Source organism: Mycteria americana, chromosome 17 (genome assembly GCF_035582795.1).
Source record: "Mycteria americana isolate JAX WOST 10 ecotype Jacksonville Zoo and Gardens chromosome 17, USCA_MyAme_1.0, whole genome shotgun sequence".
Taxonomy (NCBI): Eukaryota; Metazoa; Chordata; class Aves; order Ciconiiformes; family Ciconiidae; genus Mycteria; species Mycteria americana.
The window spans coordinates 2,217,567-2,233,090 of record NC_134381.1 but is presented as its reverse complement, the minus strand read 5'-3'; the positions used below and the strand labels follow the sequence as shown (position 1 = coordinate 2,233,090).

Sequence of the window (15,524 nt, the reverse complement as noted above, 5' to 3'; positions counted from 1 at the left end):
CCTGCCTTCAAGTGGGACACTGCCATGCTCTTATGCTCCCTAATTGGAGCATAACAGACAGACCAGGTGAAATGTAATTTCAGCATCTTGATGCAGAGATAAATAACATACCAGCAGAAAAGGCTGGCCTGCCTCCATTCCCCATTCAAGGGTACCAAAACATGTGGTGTTCACAGTGCCGCTAGCTGGAATGGACAGGTAAGGGAAGGGATTTCTCCCTGGAGCAGGTTACACAGCATCTGTTGTGGGGGTTTATGTCTGCCACTGAAGCAAATAAGGGGCTTTCTGGAACCATGTTGAAAAGGAATGAAGTGCTGTTGGAAAACCCATGTGCAGTAGCAGAGTGGGTGATAGTGAATGGGAAAAAGTTGTTTGTTACTAAAATGCTGCGTATTATGTTTTGGGGAACAATCCTGTACTAATCCAAGCATTCACCACAATTACAGCTGTTCATTCGGGCACAGAAAAACCTAAAGAAAAGAGGTGTAAGCAGAACCCATCAGGTGAGCTTGTCTCTGTGTTTCAGGCCCTTGTACTCTTTAGTCCTGTTCCACTTGGGTAGCAGCAGTCAGGAGTCCTTAGGGGCTGGCCAAGACTGTCTTCAGTCAGCCCAACCAGGCTGTTAGACATGACACAAAACTGTAGTTCACTGACTGCCAAGAGTTACTAGCCTGACCTGCTGCTCTGAAAGTGGCCACTTGCCTCTCAGCAGGTCTGCTCCTCATGTCTTATCTTCTGTGGGTAGTAGGAGTGGTTTGTCTGAAGGGTTTCAAAGCCTTTAAGTGCATGTCTTTAAATGCCAATATAACATGTGGGTTCCTGAGTCTTCTGGGGCCCTTTGAAAGCAGCAGCCTTAGATTGTTCCTTTTTTTATTCCTGTCAAGCCCTATATAGCCTACAGAGGAATGACAGAATTATCTTCCTTCATATCAAACAGCTCATCCATAAAGCCAGAAAGCTGCAGGAGGGGAAATGAACCTCTAGCATGGGAGGGGTCCAGGAACCACTGACAAGAAGCACACACAAAAAAAGAGGGGCTGTATTGAATAGTCCAAGACTTTAGTTCTGTCTGAACTGCTATTAAATACTGACCCATTGTTGCTGTGATACATCTCACAGATTCTCCCTGCCATCTCCTTGTACCAGCTCACATCACACTCATCCTTCTGAATCTGTTTCTATCTGAACTGCAACATTTAAAGCATATGAGTAAAAGCTCACAGTAAAAATCAAAACAAAGCCAGAAATTCGTACAAATTGAGTAGTGAGTTTCATATGATTTGCTCATCTTATTTAATTGTAAGAAGTGTTTCTGTCTGCACCACATGTATGGTCAGTTTATTTTAGTGGCTTAGTCTAGGGCCTGGCAGGCTGCAGGGAAGTTGCAAGGTGCTCACCTAAACTTTTGTTTGAGCCATGAAACCTGAGGAACTTGAGTGAGCTGCTCAGGACTGGTTTGAGGGGAGTTGGGGTCTTGTTGGAAGCAGTTATTTTTTGCATTAGGCAGCTGACATGCTCCTTAAAGCCAGACTGGTGCATGGGGATGTATAAACTTCTTCCTTTTTTCCCCCTTCCCTTATCTATCCTGCATCCTCTTTTCGTCCTCAGCCTGTTTTCCCCCCTTGACTCCATCTTTGTGCTGCTTCCTGTGTGTCCCATTAAGTGCTCTTTTCCGGCTCTTGCACCAAGCCATCTCTTCTCTTTTATTTCTTCTTGTTCTCAGGAGTCAGTCTAAGTGTTCTCATTGCTAGCAGCCTGAGTGAGCATCACCATGTCACACTACGAATGGCAGTGGTGATTAGAGAGGCCACGGAAAGCTCTGCAGATATCTGTGTGCTTGGGTGTCCAAGCAGAGCTCTCAGTAACTTCATTTTTGAAGAGCTGACATGTCCTTACCTCCCCATTTTCCTTCTTTCCATGTCTGTGTTTCAGTAGGTGGGACAAACTCTGCGTGACTCAGTGTTCACATGTGTGATGTGAACTCTTGGGAATAATTCTGGCACTGTTGGCTTGTCCTCTCTTGTGCTCCAGCCAGCAGATTTCACACAAGCAGGGAAGCAGCTGGTGATAATGTGGTTGAGAATGACAGAAGGATGGACACTTCCATCCTCCCCACTCCCATCTGCTGCTTATCACTGAACTCCTGCTGCTGTAAAGAATAGTCCCCAGGTTTGGGAGGTAAATGTAGGTCCCAGTTGAGCAGGCTGAGAGCTGCCTTGGCCTTCTTAAATGCTTGATTCCCTGTACCACTTGCTCTTTGTGGATGTGAGTTTTGTGTCACAGGCTCAGTTATAGTGATATCAAACACAGCAGCAGTATTTTTTTAGGCCACCCAGCCAGGTACGTTACGCTCTTTCCCTGTGTCACCATCCTGACTTGCAGTGCCAAAGACTGCTTCATGTCTGGAGTGAGGGGGAGGACAAGCAGAGCAGGAAGGCCAGCAGCTAAAGCCACCTAAAATAGACTTGGATGCAATGCTGTAGGGAGCCCTAAGTGGGAATAAGACAACCAGAAGGGCAAATGTTGGATTTCAGATGTCTCTTCCCTATGCACAGCCCCAGTCCTTGTCATAGTGAATGCAGGTACCTGGTATCCTTATCTGAGTAACCTGGCATCTTACTGACCATAAAACAACAACAGTTCCTCTTCTGCATGGCAAACACTACTTCGTGGCTGCGTTTGAGTCCATCTACTAGCAGAAAGTCCTTTTGCCAGCGGGGCATGATGGAGCCACAGAGTGGATAGAGGACTGTTTAGCTGCCGTCAACCTCATGACTGGGAGAGTGCCCTTTGTATTAATGGGAAAGAGTCTCCACAGCCCCTTAAACTTGCTTTTTGATGAAACCTGGAAGTTTCACAGTGCTTTAAAAATAGTATCCAGTAAAATGTGCAGATTGCTTCCTTGTGCCGCTTCTGGAGCGCCGGCAGCCAACACAGAGGTCCCAAGTCTCATGAAGCTTGTGATTATTCACTGCTGAACTAAGCAAGGTCCAGAAAACAATTACATGATCTGATCCCAAAAGATGGAATTGGCTTGTTAATCATCTCAAATGCTGTAAAGCTGCTATTAAGAAAACACTCCTTAGTGATGGTCATTTTGCTGAGTCTTGACATGTGCAGGGCTTTTCTGTACTAAATTCCAAAAAATATTTGAAGGCCAGCTTGTGAAATACTCTTCTTGCAAAACCTAGTGGTTATCAGCCTGAGCATGGGAAGGAGAAAGCGCCAGAAAGGGGCAAATACGTGTATTGTGTTCATAGTGAAGGCTTGCTGCCTTCCTCTTCCACTGTGTGCAGCTGGAGAGGGTAGAGCAGTGTTTGACTGGGACTCTGCAGACTTGGCCCTGCAGTGCTGTGGTGTGTAACCACAGATACGTTACTTCCCAAGCTTTTGGATCTCTCCGTTATCTCAGTTTTTGTCTGACTTCAGAAAGCCTCGGGGGCAACAACCGTCTCTAACTTAGTGTTTACAGCATAATCCTTGATCTGTTGTTTTGGACACTATGGATGACTCCCTAGTAAAATGAAGAATTTGCAGTTACACCGCCTATAGGCCCAGAGGGATGAAGAAATTGTGAGACTTTAAGGAGAAAAAAAAACAAAGCAAAAAGGAAATAAAAGTTCTTTAGTTTAATACCTTAAAATACAGCCATCAAAAGAAAAAAATTAATTGAAGTTGACAGTATTTATTGGTGTCTAAACTTGCTAGATGTTATGAATGTGAAAGAGACAACATTTAAAATTACGTAGGGAATTAGGAAATATTTTTAACTTTCAAGGTTGATTTAAGCTATATAAATATGTCTCAATTTCATCTGCTGCATTAGGTAACTATTACTGTCATAAGTTCCACTGGAACAAATTTTAGCATTTGCAGTTTTTAAAATGTCAGTGCTTTTCATTCATATTTACACAGGGAAGCTTTTCTTTCCAGCAGCGTTTATTTTAGACTGGGTAGAGGGGCAAGGGAAATACCTTCTTTTTTGAATCAGTTCATGCCAAGCTGAGGTGAGATTTGAGACCAAAAAAAAGTTAATTTCCTCCTTTCAATTTAGAAGTAAAAATTTTTGGAAAAGACTGAGAAGTGCCAGTTCTCAAAATTTAAAGGTGATAGGATCAAATTTTAAACATGAACTTAGTGGGATTTTCAGAAATGACAGACTTGTTAGTCTGTCATTTCCTGATCTTATATGCTCTATTTCTTTTTAGTGAATCAGTTCTAAGTGCAAAACATTTTTCAGTAGTGCACTTTATTTTCCTACATATGCGGCACACTTAAGACAGTTATATTTAGCTAGTGAAAATGTACGTAAGCAGCACCCTACAATATATTACAGATTCTAATTCCCATCCAGTTGTTTCAAGCAGAAGGATATTTAGAAATGTCTCATTTGCCACTTGCCACATAAAAACAGTATTTTTAGCGTGTGTTAAACAGGATAATCTCTTAAACAAAAATAGGTAGTATGTCTTTCTAACTTAGCAATTGAGCAGAACTAACCTTTAGTTTTATGGAAAGCAGCAAAAAGGCAGAGTGCAAATCAGTGTTAAATTCATGATATAAATCTCTTCTGAAGCTTCATTTGTTGGTGATGGGAGCAGACATGATGTCTGCTTGAGTGCCCCATGCAAATTCTGTTGCAGTAACCGAAGTTCAGTTCCTTCTCTTGCCCTTACGATGCCAGGTCCCATAGCGTACCTGAATGGAAGGCCAGACTAAGACACCCAGCAGTGGCTACAGCCAGACTTCTGGGATGAAGCAAATTGCATCATTATGTTGAGACTTGTCAGCATTACTGTGTGTTCATGAGACTTGAGTGGATGGATGATCTCGCTACGGAGTAAGGATGTTCAGGTCCTCAAACTGCCAGCTAGTCCAAAAAAGCTTGCATGAAAGTGCAGGTGGTCATGGTGCACGTATGGGAGGAGTCAGTTAGGTGTGTTACAAACATTGGGATCGTCCTCCTTCACTGTTGTTGGCCATACATCCTCTTCTGCTCTTTCTCTGTAGTCCAGTGATCATATAGCACACCCAAATCTGGTTGGATTTCTTCTGGGAAGACATGACTTCTAGGCTAGGATTTTTGGTGGGTGAATACAGCTTTAATGCTTGGGACATAATAACTGATTGTTGATTATAGTCTGATGCTAGCACAGCCAGCCCCCTACGCCACTGCCTCCTGAGATGCACCCAACTGTCTTGCAGGTTATGTCCACTGGACCGAAGCACAAAATACAAATCTCATTCAAGTGGCTCATCTTTTGGTAAATCTCTTTCTCATCTATTGGTTGGTTTGCAAATGGTACAAGCCTGCTAGTGCTGCCTTTCCATTGAGCTGGGAGGTCCAAGCCTGCTAATGACCAAGTTTGAGGAGTGAAGAAAGGGGGAAGGTTATCATTATGTGAGTTCCCACATTGTCATAACTAAGCTGTGCAGAGCACCGGTAATGCTGACCAAGGGGCAACACAATTGCATGTGCATAGAGCTGCATTTTTCAAAGCAGCCTAAAAATGATGTGCCCAGATGAAGGATTACCATCTGAGTGCAGTTCTCACCATTAGAAGAAGAGTAACATAGGGAGAGGCTTCAGTTAGTAAAGTGCCACTTTGCTCCGTCGCATAAATATGAGTCACTCTGTCCACTGGGCATTTGTGTGGAATTGAGGTTTCCAGGAATGAACTGTTTATTTCTGGTGCCACATTTATTTAAGTTGTTTCAGACTTGTCATGTTGAACAAGCAACTTGTAGACAGGAAGAAGGATATCTAGGTTAAAATAACCACTCAGCAGCAAGTCTCTGTGGGTGAAATCCTGCCAATTGCTCAGGAGCTCTGAGACACCAGGAAGGACACTGAGACAATACATACGAAAGACATAGAGGCAAGAGTGTGAGCAGTCAGCAAAATTGGGAACAAACAGCCAGTGATAAGAGCTGTGATTTGCAGTCTTCAAGCACAGATACTGTGCTGGGCTGGGGCTGGACAGGACATGGCAAAAAGGGTCATTGATAGACCAATATATGGGCAGAAGAAGGTGAACTCTTGCTTCAGTTTTGCCTGGAGAATCTGTGGAGTGAAAGATTAGCAAATCCCTAAAGCAAGCCAAATTATCATTAATCATTCAAACTATTACACTGCCGTGACTGCTCTCTGAGTAGTTGGCTTTAGTGGAACTGACTGTGCTGAGGCAGGGACGTTACAGTGCATGGGTAACAAAATGGCCCATAATACAAAGACCAGAAAAATCCCAACCGTCGTTCTTCACTTAAAATACCGTAGTAGCAATGTTTAGCAAGTGGCCTGAACTCCTGTTGCAGACTGACAATGGGTTTCATGTGTATAGGAGGTCAAGCATAATGAGGAGACTATGTTAGCGCTTCTGTCTGGAAGGCAGCCAGAGAGCATGTTGAGACTTCATGGTGGTGTATTGTGTTGTATGCCACTGCTGTGTGCCTCTTCCCCCCCCTTCTAGGGGGATGGTAAAATGTTTGGTTTGGGCCCTCAAAAGCTTACTTGCCTCTGGGGTGCTGAAAGAGCGCTTTAAAGCCTGAAGCCATGGTATGGTCCAGTGAGCATCCATGTGTTCGCTGAGTAAGTGCAACGCTTCCCAAAGCAGAGGCAGAGAGCACAAATAGTGAAAGAATGGTACCTAGAGGAGCCTGCCCTGTTCAGCTGCTCAGGAAGACCAGATTAGGAACCTCTTTCAGTGAAGATCTTCCTCCAGATACAGAGCTCATCAGCTGCAAATAGCACTCGTAGTGCAACGTTGGGTTATAGAAATGTGTTAAGCAATCAGCAGCGTTCTGTATCCAGCTGGTGCCTTCCATGCACACCCTTTCCATAGCACTGTCTATTCATGTCTTTGCCAAGCATCATCCATGCCTTCATCTTCATTCCTTACTGGCTGGCCCTGGTAGCTGAGGCCCTCTTCAACAGCTCAGGTCCTCATCATGTTGAAGTAGTTAGCATGAAGGCTCACTGTGCTTGACCTATGCGGTTAATGAGTTAAGTTTTCCTTCCAAGCAAACCAGTCCAAGTCTGTCAGCCCTGAGAGCCTCATTCACCAATGCGTCAATTCATAACTTTGGACCTGGGACCATTCTGTAAATGCCCTGAATTGATGACTGAATATTTAACACTAATGGTTTCTTACCCTCTGCAGGGTTTCAACACTAAAGGACCTCACCTGGAAACTGTAGGAAACTGCACAGGGTCTGAGGTGCTGAGAATCACTGCTTCCGCTCCAGTGCACTGTGGGGTGGATGCAGGCGGCCCCTGGTTGACCAAGGGCTCGTTGAGCATCTGGGGTTTCCATTCCTTTCAGTCACACCTTAAAGAGAGGCAATCTGCAAGGTGTGCTCGACAAGAAAATGTGTATTCTCAGCCTGAAGTAACATGCACTGCTTAGGAACTCTCTCCTTTGGCATACCATCCAGTGAGGCTAAAACACCCTGTTTTTCCTTCCTAGCTTCAGTTTGAGGAATCTGCATGGTGAATCTGGGAATTTGCATCTAGGGCCCCAGAAAAAGCATTTGTAAAGGGTTTCTTGCCCCCTTAGCTTTTCTTCTGCTGGCCCTCCCCACTTGACTGTTTCCATTACTGTAGCATAGCGTGTATGTTAAAATCTCTGGACATTTCAAAATGGGAAGGAAGGACGCAGGTTCCTAGCCATGAGAAACTTAGCAAGACACTGAGAGAGAAAATTCACAGCTGGACATGTCATAATTTGCGGTAAATGGAGACCCCCATCCTGCCACAGTTAAATCTGGAAGTGCAGAGTAAGGATAAGGATCAGTGAGTAGATAGGCAGAGCTGTGTAGCATGCAGCAAGGTCTCTGCCAATCTCAATATTTAAATCTCTTTCTTTTTTGCAGAAACCGCAAGTCCCCTGATTTCAAATCCTTTCCCGCTTTTACAAAGTAAGTGTGATGGATGTCTGTGGTGCGCAAAGGCGGGGACTTCCACCTGGCAGCCATGCTGGCCTGCCCTCTTAGCATTTTCCATGAATAAATGTTTTTTTATTATGAGTCCAGGTGTCAAAAACAAAATGCCTCCCTTCTGTGGCTCTGGTTTCAGACTTAAATACAACAGCAATCCTTCAGGGTTTTTCTGTGCAGTATGTGGCTGCTAGACTATTTAGACTCACTTACAGCCTTCTGGGAGTTAAGTTTTTTGAAATATGCCAATAATACGTGTTCTGAGAGACCAAGGTTTGAAGACTGAAAATGAATCCACGTTTAAGTTACATTTATGCGCAGGAAAACTTGTCTTCATGGCTCAGCTCACTAAACAGCCTTGCAGAGACAATTCCCTTTGGCCTGAGAGCACAGATGAGAAATGGGAGCCCAGGACATGGTGGTGAGCAAGCAGGAGGGAAAGGAGAGCAGGTTTGGGATGGGCAGACGCAGGTGGTCTCTGCTCGAGATTCTGCCCTGTGTCCGTGGTGCTTTCAACAGGTGGATCTTCTTCCTTTGCCTTACAGTGTGTTTGGTTACTTCTTGGTTTGTGTCTGGATTTTAGGGGAGATACTGTCTGTGCCAGCCTCGTAATCCAGATCTGCTGTCCCCTAGTGTATGACAGCCCTGAAGTATGGGCTGAGCATGGCCACGGTGGCGGAGGACGCTCATTCTTTCCCCACTTATAAATCTGAGAAAGAGGTGAGATCTTTATTGAGAACATGAGAGCTCACGTTAGAAGAGAAATCAATTTAGTGCCAACAAATTTAAAACTGTGATGTATTCAGGACTCCCCTTTTTAAAGCATGCTTCGTAGCACCTCTTTATGTAGCACCTCATTTATTGTCTGAGATGGGTGGCAGTGAAAGAAGTCCTGTTTTCAAGAAACTTCCACTTATTTTGGTGTGTGATGGTGTTTGTCTCGGAGACTGCTGCTGAGTCGAATGTATTGTTTCATCAGTTTGTGTCAAAGGTATGGGAAGATGCAGTTACGCTGTTATTAAAGCTAAAGCCAATGGAAACATTGGGCGAAAAATGCTGAGAAGTTTCCCGTACAGTTCTTTTGCATTTGTTTTTCATCAAAATGTGGACAGAAGTGTTGCAACGTGGGTCCTTTCTGTTGAGGAGAGAGCTGCCCGGGGGTCTGCTCCCTGCGCAGCCGTTGAGCTGGCTGCTGGGTTTCACTCTTGCGCAAGCAGCTCAGGGTGTTTTCTGTTGAAACTTTCTGTTAAAAGCTCTCAACTCATGTTCACTCCTGGCTTCAAACCAGGCTCTGCTATTTTCTCTGGCTTAGATGTGGCAGTGAGGGTTAACATGGGAATTAGAGTGATTTATTTAACCTAAGCACAAATGCTGTTTTTTCTCTGTCTTGGCTTGTACGGCCTGCTGCCTTACGCTGGAGCCTTGTTCACTGGGTATATATAAAGCACTAATAAAAATGTCTAATAATAGCCCTGGGGAAAGATGTTTTAAATTGTGCAACCAACTGTGAGTGTTAGTTCTGTGTACCTCAAGAGACTGAAGAGGCTTCAGCAGCTGCTGGTGCTTTTGGTTTCTGTAAAGGTGTTTGCAGAGAGCACCTGGGCACTCAGTAGGGGTGACATGATAGCATGTCTCCTTCAGAGCGGAGAGGGACCTGGCTCCCAAAGCAGGGTGGTTTTTCTGGGGAAGGATACTTTTGGGGAGAAGGAGTGCTTTGTGCTCAGCAGGCAACATCCAGTGCCCCACAGAATAATGTCTCTTCTTTTTGCAGGGGAAAGCTCTTTGGTGCTTGATAGGAGAATGAAATGCCATTGCTTGGGGATGCTGCAGTGCTTCAGTTTCAGACTGGGCTTGCAAGAGGCTGCTGAAGTGCCCAGGGATGGGTGTTTGCAGTTCCAACAGCACTGCTTGCTTGCAGCGGATTTGTTTGTGCTCTCCACTATGCAACCCCTCTATGTTGTGGGAAAACTTGGGAATGAGAATCAGTGAGATTGGCTGGCTGTAGAGTAGCCCAGTTCTGCTGGCAGACAGGACATGTTGAGAGTGATTTCCTCCTTCTTCCAAATTTTCAAATATTTTGCCTCAGAAGAGCTGTACAGAGTCAGGATCCTGGCTCAGCACAGTGCAATCCTCAAGTTGCTGGAGAGACGATAGCGCTGCCGCTGCAGAGCCGGCCATCTCCGAGCGCTGGGGTCTGCTCCTCTGCATGGCAGGCAGTGGAAGGAGCAGGTAGCACAGCGACAGCTAGCATGGCTCAAGAGAAAAACCTGCTGGGTCTGTGCCATGAGCTCTGAGTGGAAGAGGACAGACAGTGGGGAAGGAGGGATCAGAGGAGGAGGTGGGCAATGATGGCGGGTGGACAGATAGCAGGGGACTGGCGTAGGCACTGTACAGCCAGTCGCCTGTCATATGCTAAATGTTGTACCCTCTCCCTGCCTTCTCTGGTGCTGTGTGGACAGGTCTGGCCCACACAACATTTGCCGTTTCACACACAGACTTTATGCTGCTAAATTTAGGCTACAGGATTGCAGGCGGCTTCTGAACGTACAGCAACAATACAGAGCCAGAAAGACAGCCGGGCTAATATGGCAGCTTGAACTCTCTTGAGGGTCCAATTCACGATTTCTTATCCTTTTGTGAAGACTTAGAGCCTGTTTCCACCCCTTCCGCAATAAAGCATCTTGTGTGCAGCTCAGCCATGTGCCAGCAGAACTGCCAGAACAGGAGATGAGCAGGGCCTTGCTTTGCAAGGCTCCCTGCGCAGCAGCACGTGTCAGGGGTCAGTGTCGTGGTGTAGCTTCAGTCGGCAACTAAGCACCACACAGCCGCTCGCTCAGCCTTTCTCCTGGTGGGGTGGGGGAGAGAATCTGAAGAGCAAAAGTAAGAAAAGTTGTGGGTTTGGGTTGAGATAAGAACAGTTTAATACGGGGGGGGGGGGGGGTTAGTAATAATCATAAATTGTAATGAAAAAGAAAACAAGAAGAGACCGAGAGAGAACCAAAACCCAGGAAAAAAAAAAAACAAGTGATGCAACTGCTCACCACCCGCCAACCGACGCCCAGCCAGTTCCTGAGCAGCGATCGCTGCCCCTGGCCAACTCCCCCCAGTTTCTGTACTGAGCATGATGATGGTATGGAATAGCCCTTTGGCCAGCTTGGATCAACTGTCTTGGCTGTGCCCCCTCCCAGCTTCTTGTGCACCTGGCAGAGCATGGGAAGCTGAAAAGTCCTTGACTAGTGTATACACTACTTAGCAACAGCCAAAACATCAGTGTGTTATCAACATTATTCTCATACTAAATCCAAAACACAGCACTATATTAGCTACGATGCAGGAAAGTGCGTTGTAGCTGTGGCTGAATATGAACCCGTGGGAGAGCTTGAGATGTATCCCAAGGTCTGCAGAAATGTATCCCAGATGCCTGCAGAAAATGCAGCATCTCTGACTGATGCCCCAGCTTCACGGCTCTGGTCTTGGCTGTGTGAAAAGCTTGCTTTCTGGAGGTGGGTAGAGGAATGATAGCAGCCTGGCGTTTCATCTTCTAAGACTTTCAGTGAAGTGTGAGAATGCTGGGCTACAGGTTTAGACTTGAGTGTTGCAGGATTTTAATGGCTTATTTGTTAATGTGAAGTTTTTGTAGGATGCACTAGTGGCAGTCAGTAAGAGAGGCCACAGTCTGCTACATGCAAACTGCAGGACCTTGTGCCTAGGTCACAGCCTGGCCAACAAAGCAAGAGCAACCAAAGCTTGGGTTTCCACACTCTAAAGGGGGAGTACTCTGAAGGCAGCCTCTGTGAGCTCTCTGCCTGCCTCCTTCCACCTTTTGTGCCTGTGTAAGGTGAGCTTTGGGCTGTTTTCACACCGTCCCTTCCCATCACCCAGCTGCTTCAGGTTGAGCAGTGGTTACTAGGAGTCAGCTGTGGAATCAAGGAGAGGAAGGGAAAGCTTCTCATGCAGCCTGGTGAATTTATCCTCTACTCCCTTGAGATGCAAGTGTGAAGGAAGGTCGTGTGAGTGCAGCAGCCCTGTGTGCCCACTGGGAATTGGTGAGGTCTTGGGATGACGTAGCCCACATCCTGCACCAGCCTGGGAGGGCTTAGGGCTCTGGGAGCTGTGGTTACAGGTGTGAACTGGAGTCCCAACCCGCAGTCTCAGCAAGCCAAGTACACAGCAAGAGACCAGCTGGCACCAGCATGTGTTTAGCATCTGCCCGGGGGAATGCAAATAGAGGAAGCTTGGAGAAAACAGGGCATCCTCCTCCCCAGCCCATGCCAAGGGAACAGAGCTAGAAAGTTCACAGCACCTGGCAGTGCTAAGAGGCCCACGTGAGAGCCAGGAGCCTGTCTGAGCATGTGGGGTAAATGGCTGGTTTTTTCTCATCAAAAGGGGGTAATGTTGCTCCTGCCACAACTCCTACCCCCTCAGATGTGGAGCAGCAAGAGGAATTGGTTCCTGAGAAGCAATGAAGAGTTTGAGGAGGTGAGGGAGAAGGTCTCCAGCAGCATGAGACAGGCTGTCTGGGCAGTCCTGCTGCAGGTTGGAAGTCTCTGAGCCATTTCTGAGCTGACTGCACAGCCACTCGTCCTGCTTTGCTCGTACGTACGGCCTGTCTTGGCCACCCAAACCAATTGGGGCTGTTGGGGAGCACAGGTGTTCTCAGGGGGCTGGTGCGGGCAGCACAAATGGCTCCCAGCTTTCCTTCTACCACCACTAGCCAAGCCGAGAGGGAAAGGAGAGGTTCATTGATTGGAGCAGTTGTAGGAGGACCTGTGGGCCCCTTGCTGAGTTCAGACCAGCTGATGGAGAACAGATTCCTTCTGGATGCTGTAAACCTCAGTCTGAGCAAGGAAGAGGAGAGCTGAAATTCCCCCTGGGGAAGGAAAGCAGAGGTCCTGCAGTGGTGTGGAGGGGGCTGTGCTCCCAGGAAGGAGAAAGGGGCACAAGGATGGCTCCCAGGGGTGTTCAGAGCAGTTTTGACAACTTGTCCAGTTAACTCTACCTTTAAGTTGCAAGCAGAAACTAAAGGGAGGAGGGATTTACTGGCTGTGTGTACCAGCCCAGATGAGCAATTCTTTTCCAGGGGTGTCTTTTGCCTGGTTTCAGATACAGATTGCCTCTTTCTTCTCTCCGCCTTCCAGATCCTTCTCCCTCTTCTAGCACTGATGCATCCCACTCTCCTTCCAGTTGGCCTGACTGTTCCCAGCTCTCCGCACTGTGGAGCGTAAGGGGCTTAGAAGCTGAAATCTCAGAAGTATGAGGGTTGAGAAAGCCCTGGGAAATAACGCAAATTCATTCGTTCCCACGGGGATTCTGCACATCCTCCCAAGCGTCCCTTCCCTCCTCCCTGGGAAAGACTTTTGAATTGTTGAATGAATTTAAATTTTATCTCTAGTTTTAACTTAACTCACTTTCATTTGTGGCAAACTGTAGGCTTCTATGACTCTTTGTCTCAAAAGCATTTAGAAAATGTTTTAGCATTTTCAGAATGCAAAATTAGGTTCTGAAAGTAGACAGTGGTTTTGTTTCCAGAGATGGACATTTCTGTAGTAGAACAGAAGGGAGGCTTTTGGAAATGGGATTAAAATCAACAGGACTTTTCTGAAAAGAATCACAAATGAGACCTCTCAGAGTCACTGAGTACACAGTATGTTGTAGTGGCAGAGGGAGGAGCTTGAGATGAAGAACTGTGGAGACCTTGATGGTCACTGCATGATGGATGGAGATGGGGAGAACCCAGAAAAGACTGGTCGGGAGTGAAAGAGAATCAGGCAAGGGGAGACCTAGCTTTATGGTGATAAAATAGCTGAGCATATAACAGGAGGAAGGTAAAGTAGCTCAGTGAGACAAAATAAGCTGAGAAGGAAATGTGAGGATGTAGTGAAACAGGAGAGAAAAATGAATGTGAGAAATGTGCTGCTTGGAGAGTGCTGGATGTATGCAAGTGATTTGCTTCCCAGTGAGGCACCCTGTAACTGAGCTTAGGGGAAGAGTTATTCTGGTGGCTACTTGGAAACCTGCTTCTAGGGGAATTGTGGAGTTTGTGTGCTTTTCTGGGAGCAGAGAAGAGTCCTTGGACTCCAGCAATGAAGGGTGGATTGCTCCACCACCGCTTTCTCTGGCCAAGATTACTACAGGCAGAGATGGCAGAAGGGAGTGCATGTGCCTGCTTATGTTTAAATGGCACACGGAGACCTGAAAGTGTCCCAGGGAACCACAGTGTGACATCTCTAAATTTCAGACTTTCTGAAGCAGCTGAGATGCACAGCATGTTCTGTTCTCCCAACTCTGTTGTAGGGGAAGGGGCTCCAGCAAAGTGATGGGGCAAAGAACAGGGGTGGTGGCTTTGTAGGCTGCCCTGGCGGCAGCATCAGAGCTCTTCCGACCCTGCCAGGAACGTGTCGGCAACATTCAGCAGGCTCTTCAAAGTGTGACTTCTTTCATTAGATTAATCAAATGTTAATTTTGACACTTGAAGGGGGAGTCAACCCACTTAGTTTGAGACATTTCCATCTGAGCAGTCTAGGCTCCATTAGCAGCAGAGGCAAATAGGTGCATCTATAACACAAGCCATCTGACATTGAAATATGTATCCAAGAGGGATGGTTTGCACCCATGTGGGGTCTTCTCCTCTCTGATAATTACAAAAGGAGTCTAAACAATTAGATTACATTGTATCTCTTGTGGCATGTTACCACAACTGACTATTTCACTACTGCAGATTTCAACAGAAACAGGCCGTCCATGTTAATTCTCTCAGTCCTGAAATTCCTAAGTGTGCCACTCAGCTGCCAAAGTCTTCCCTGTTTTTCATAAGCACAGTTACTTAAGTACAGTATTTCCAAACTTCCTGACTACTGCAAAACACAGGAGTAGCATCGCAAGAACATACAGTAAGTTAAATAAAGCTTTGAGCACAGCTCCTCCAGATGGAGCTGGCTCCATCTCTTCAGAGGGCTGTAGGTTCTGTGGGAAAGGCACAGCAGGATGTTTAACCTTACAGCATATAAGTATAGCGCTTATGAAGCGCTTATGGTCTCTTTTGTGTTTTTCCTTGCAGCTTGCTGTAGCCATCTGACGAATTCTGGGTTTTGCTACCTGAGATAGACATCTTACAGATTATAGCCAAGTCAGGCTTGTGCTTTCCTGTATTTTGGTACTTCCATCCTGGGTGCTGGTGCTTTTGCTTATGTGCAATAGATTTCTTAAGTTTCACTGATGTAGAATATGTTTTTCCCTTTGAACGTAGATACAGATTTCTGGTATATTGTACCAATAGACCTTGCTCTGTGTGTGTGCCAGGCATTTATGTGCAAAGTTGTTTATATACCAAATGCTTGCATTTGTCCATTCTGTTACAAAACAAAATGCCACAGCATAAATGGTGGCAGTGTGCTGGTATATCTGGAGGTATAGAAGCAAACTGCAATGTTAACATGTTTCAGCCACTGTAGTTTGATACTACATCTGTCAACTAATGCACTCCACTAATACTGTTTAAACGAGCAATTGCAAACATTTGCTATTAGGTTAATTCAGTGGAAAAAATGCACTTTCAACATACTTGTTAGAACAGAGCTAAACATATCTTT

The 15,524-nt window shown here is 46.0% G+C and overlaps 1 protein-coding gene across 5 annotated transcripts in view; it reads left to right on the top strand.

The window, feature by feature from the left end:
- ZNF618 (zinc finger protein 618) overlaps nt 1-15,524 on the top strand; it is a 162,248-nt gene that overhangs the window by 134,329 nt on the left and 12,395 nt on the right. For 3 of the 5 annotated variants that reach the window (XM_075519927.1, XM_075519924.1, XM_075519923.1), the window contains 2 exons: nt 447-503; nt 7,873-7,917. The exons of 1 other annotated variant lie outside the window; for it this stretch is intronic. In XM_075519927.1, coding sequence (XP_075376042.1) covers nt 447-503; nt 7,873-7,917 — 102 coding nt within the window. The remainder of the gene's footprint in view (nt 1-446; nt 504-7,872; nt 7,918-15,524) is intronic. One more of the 5 variants, XM_075519925.1, reaches the window with a different exon arrangement.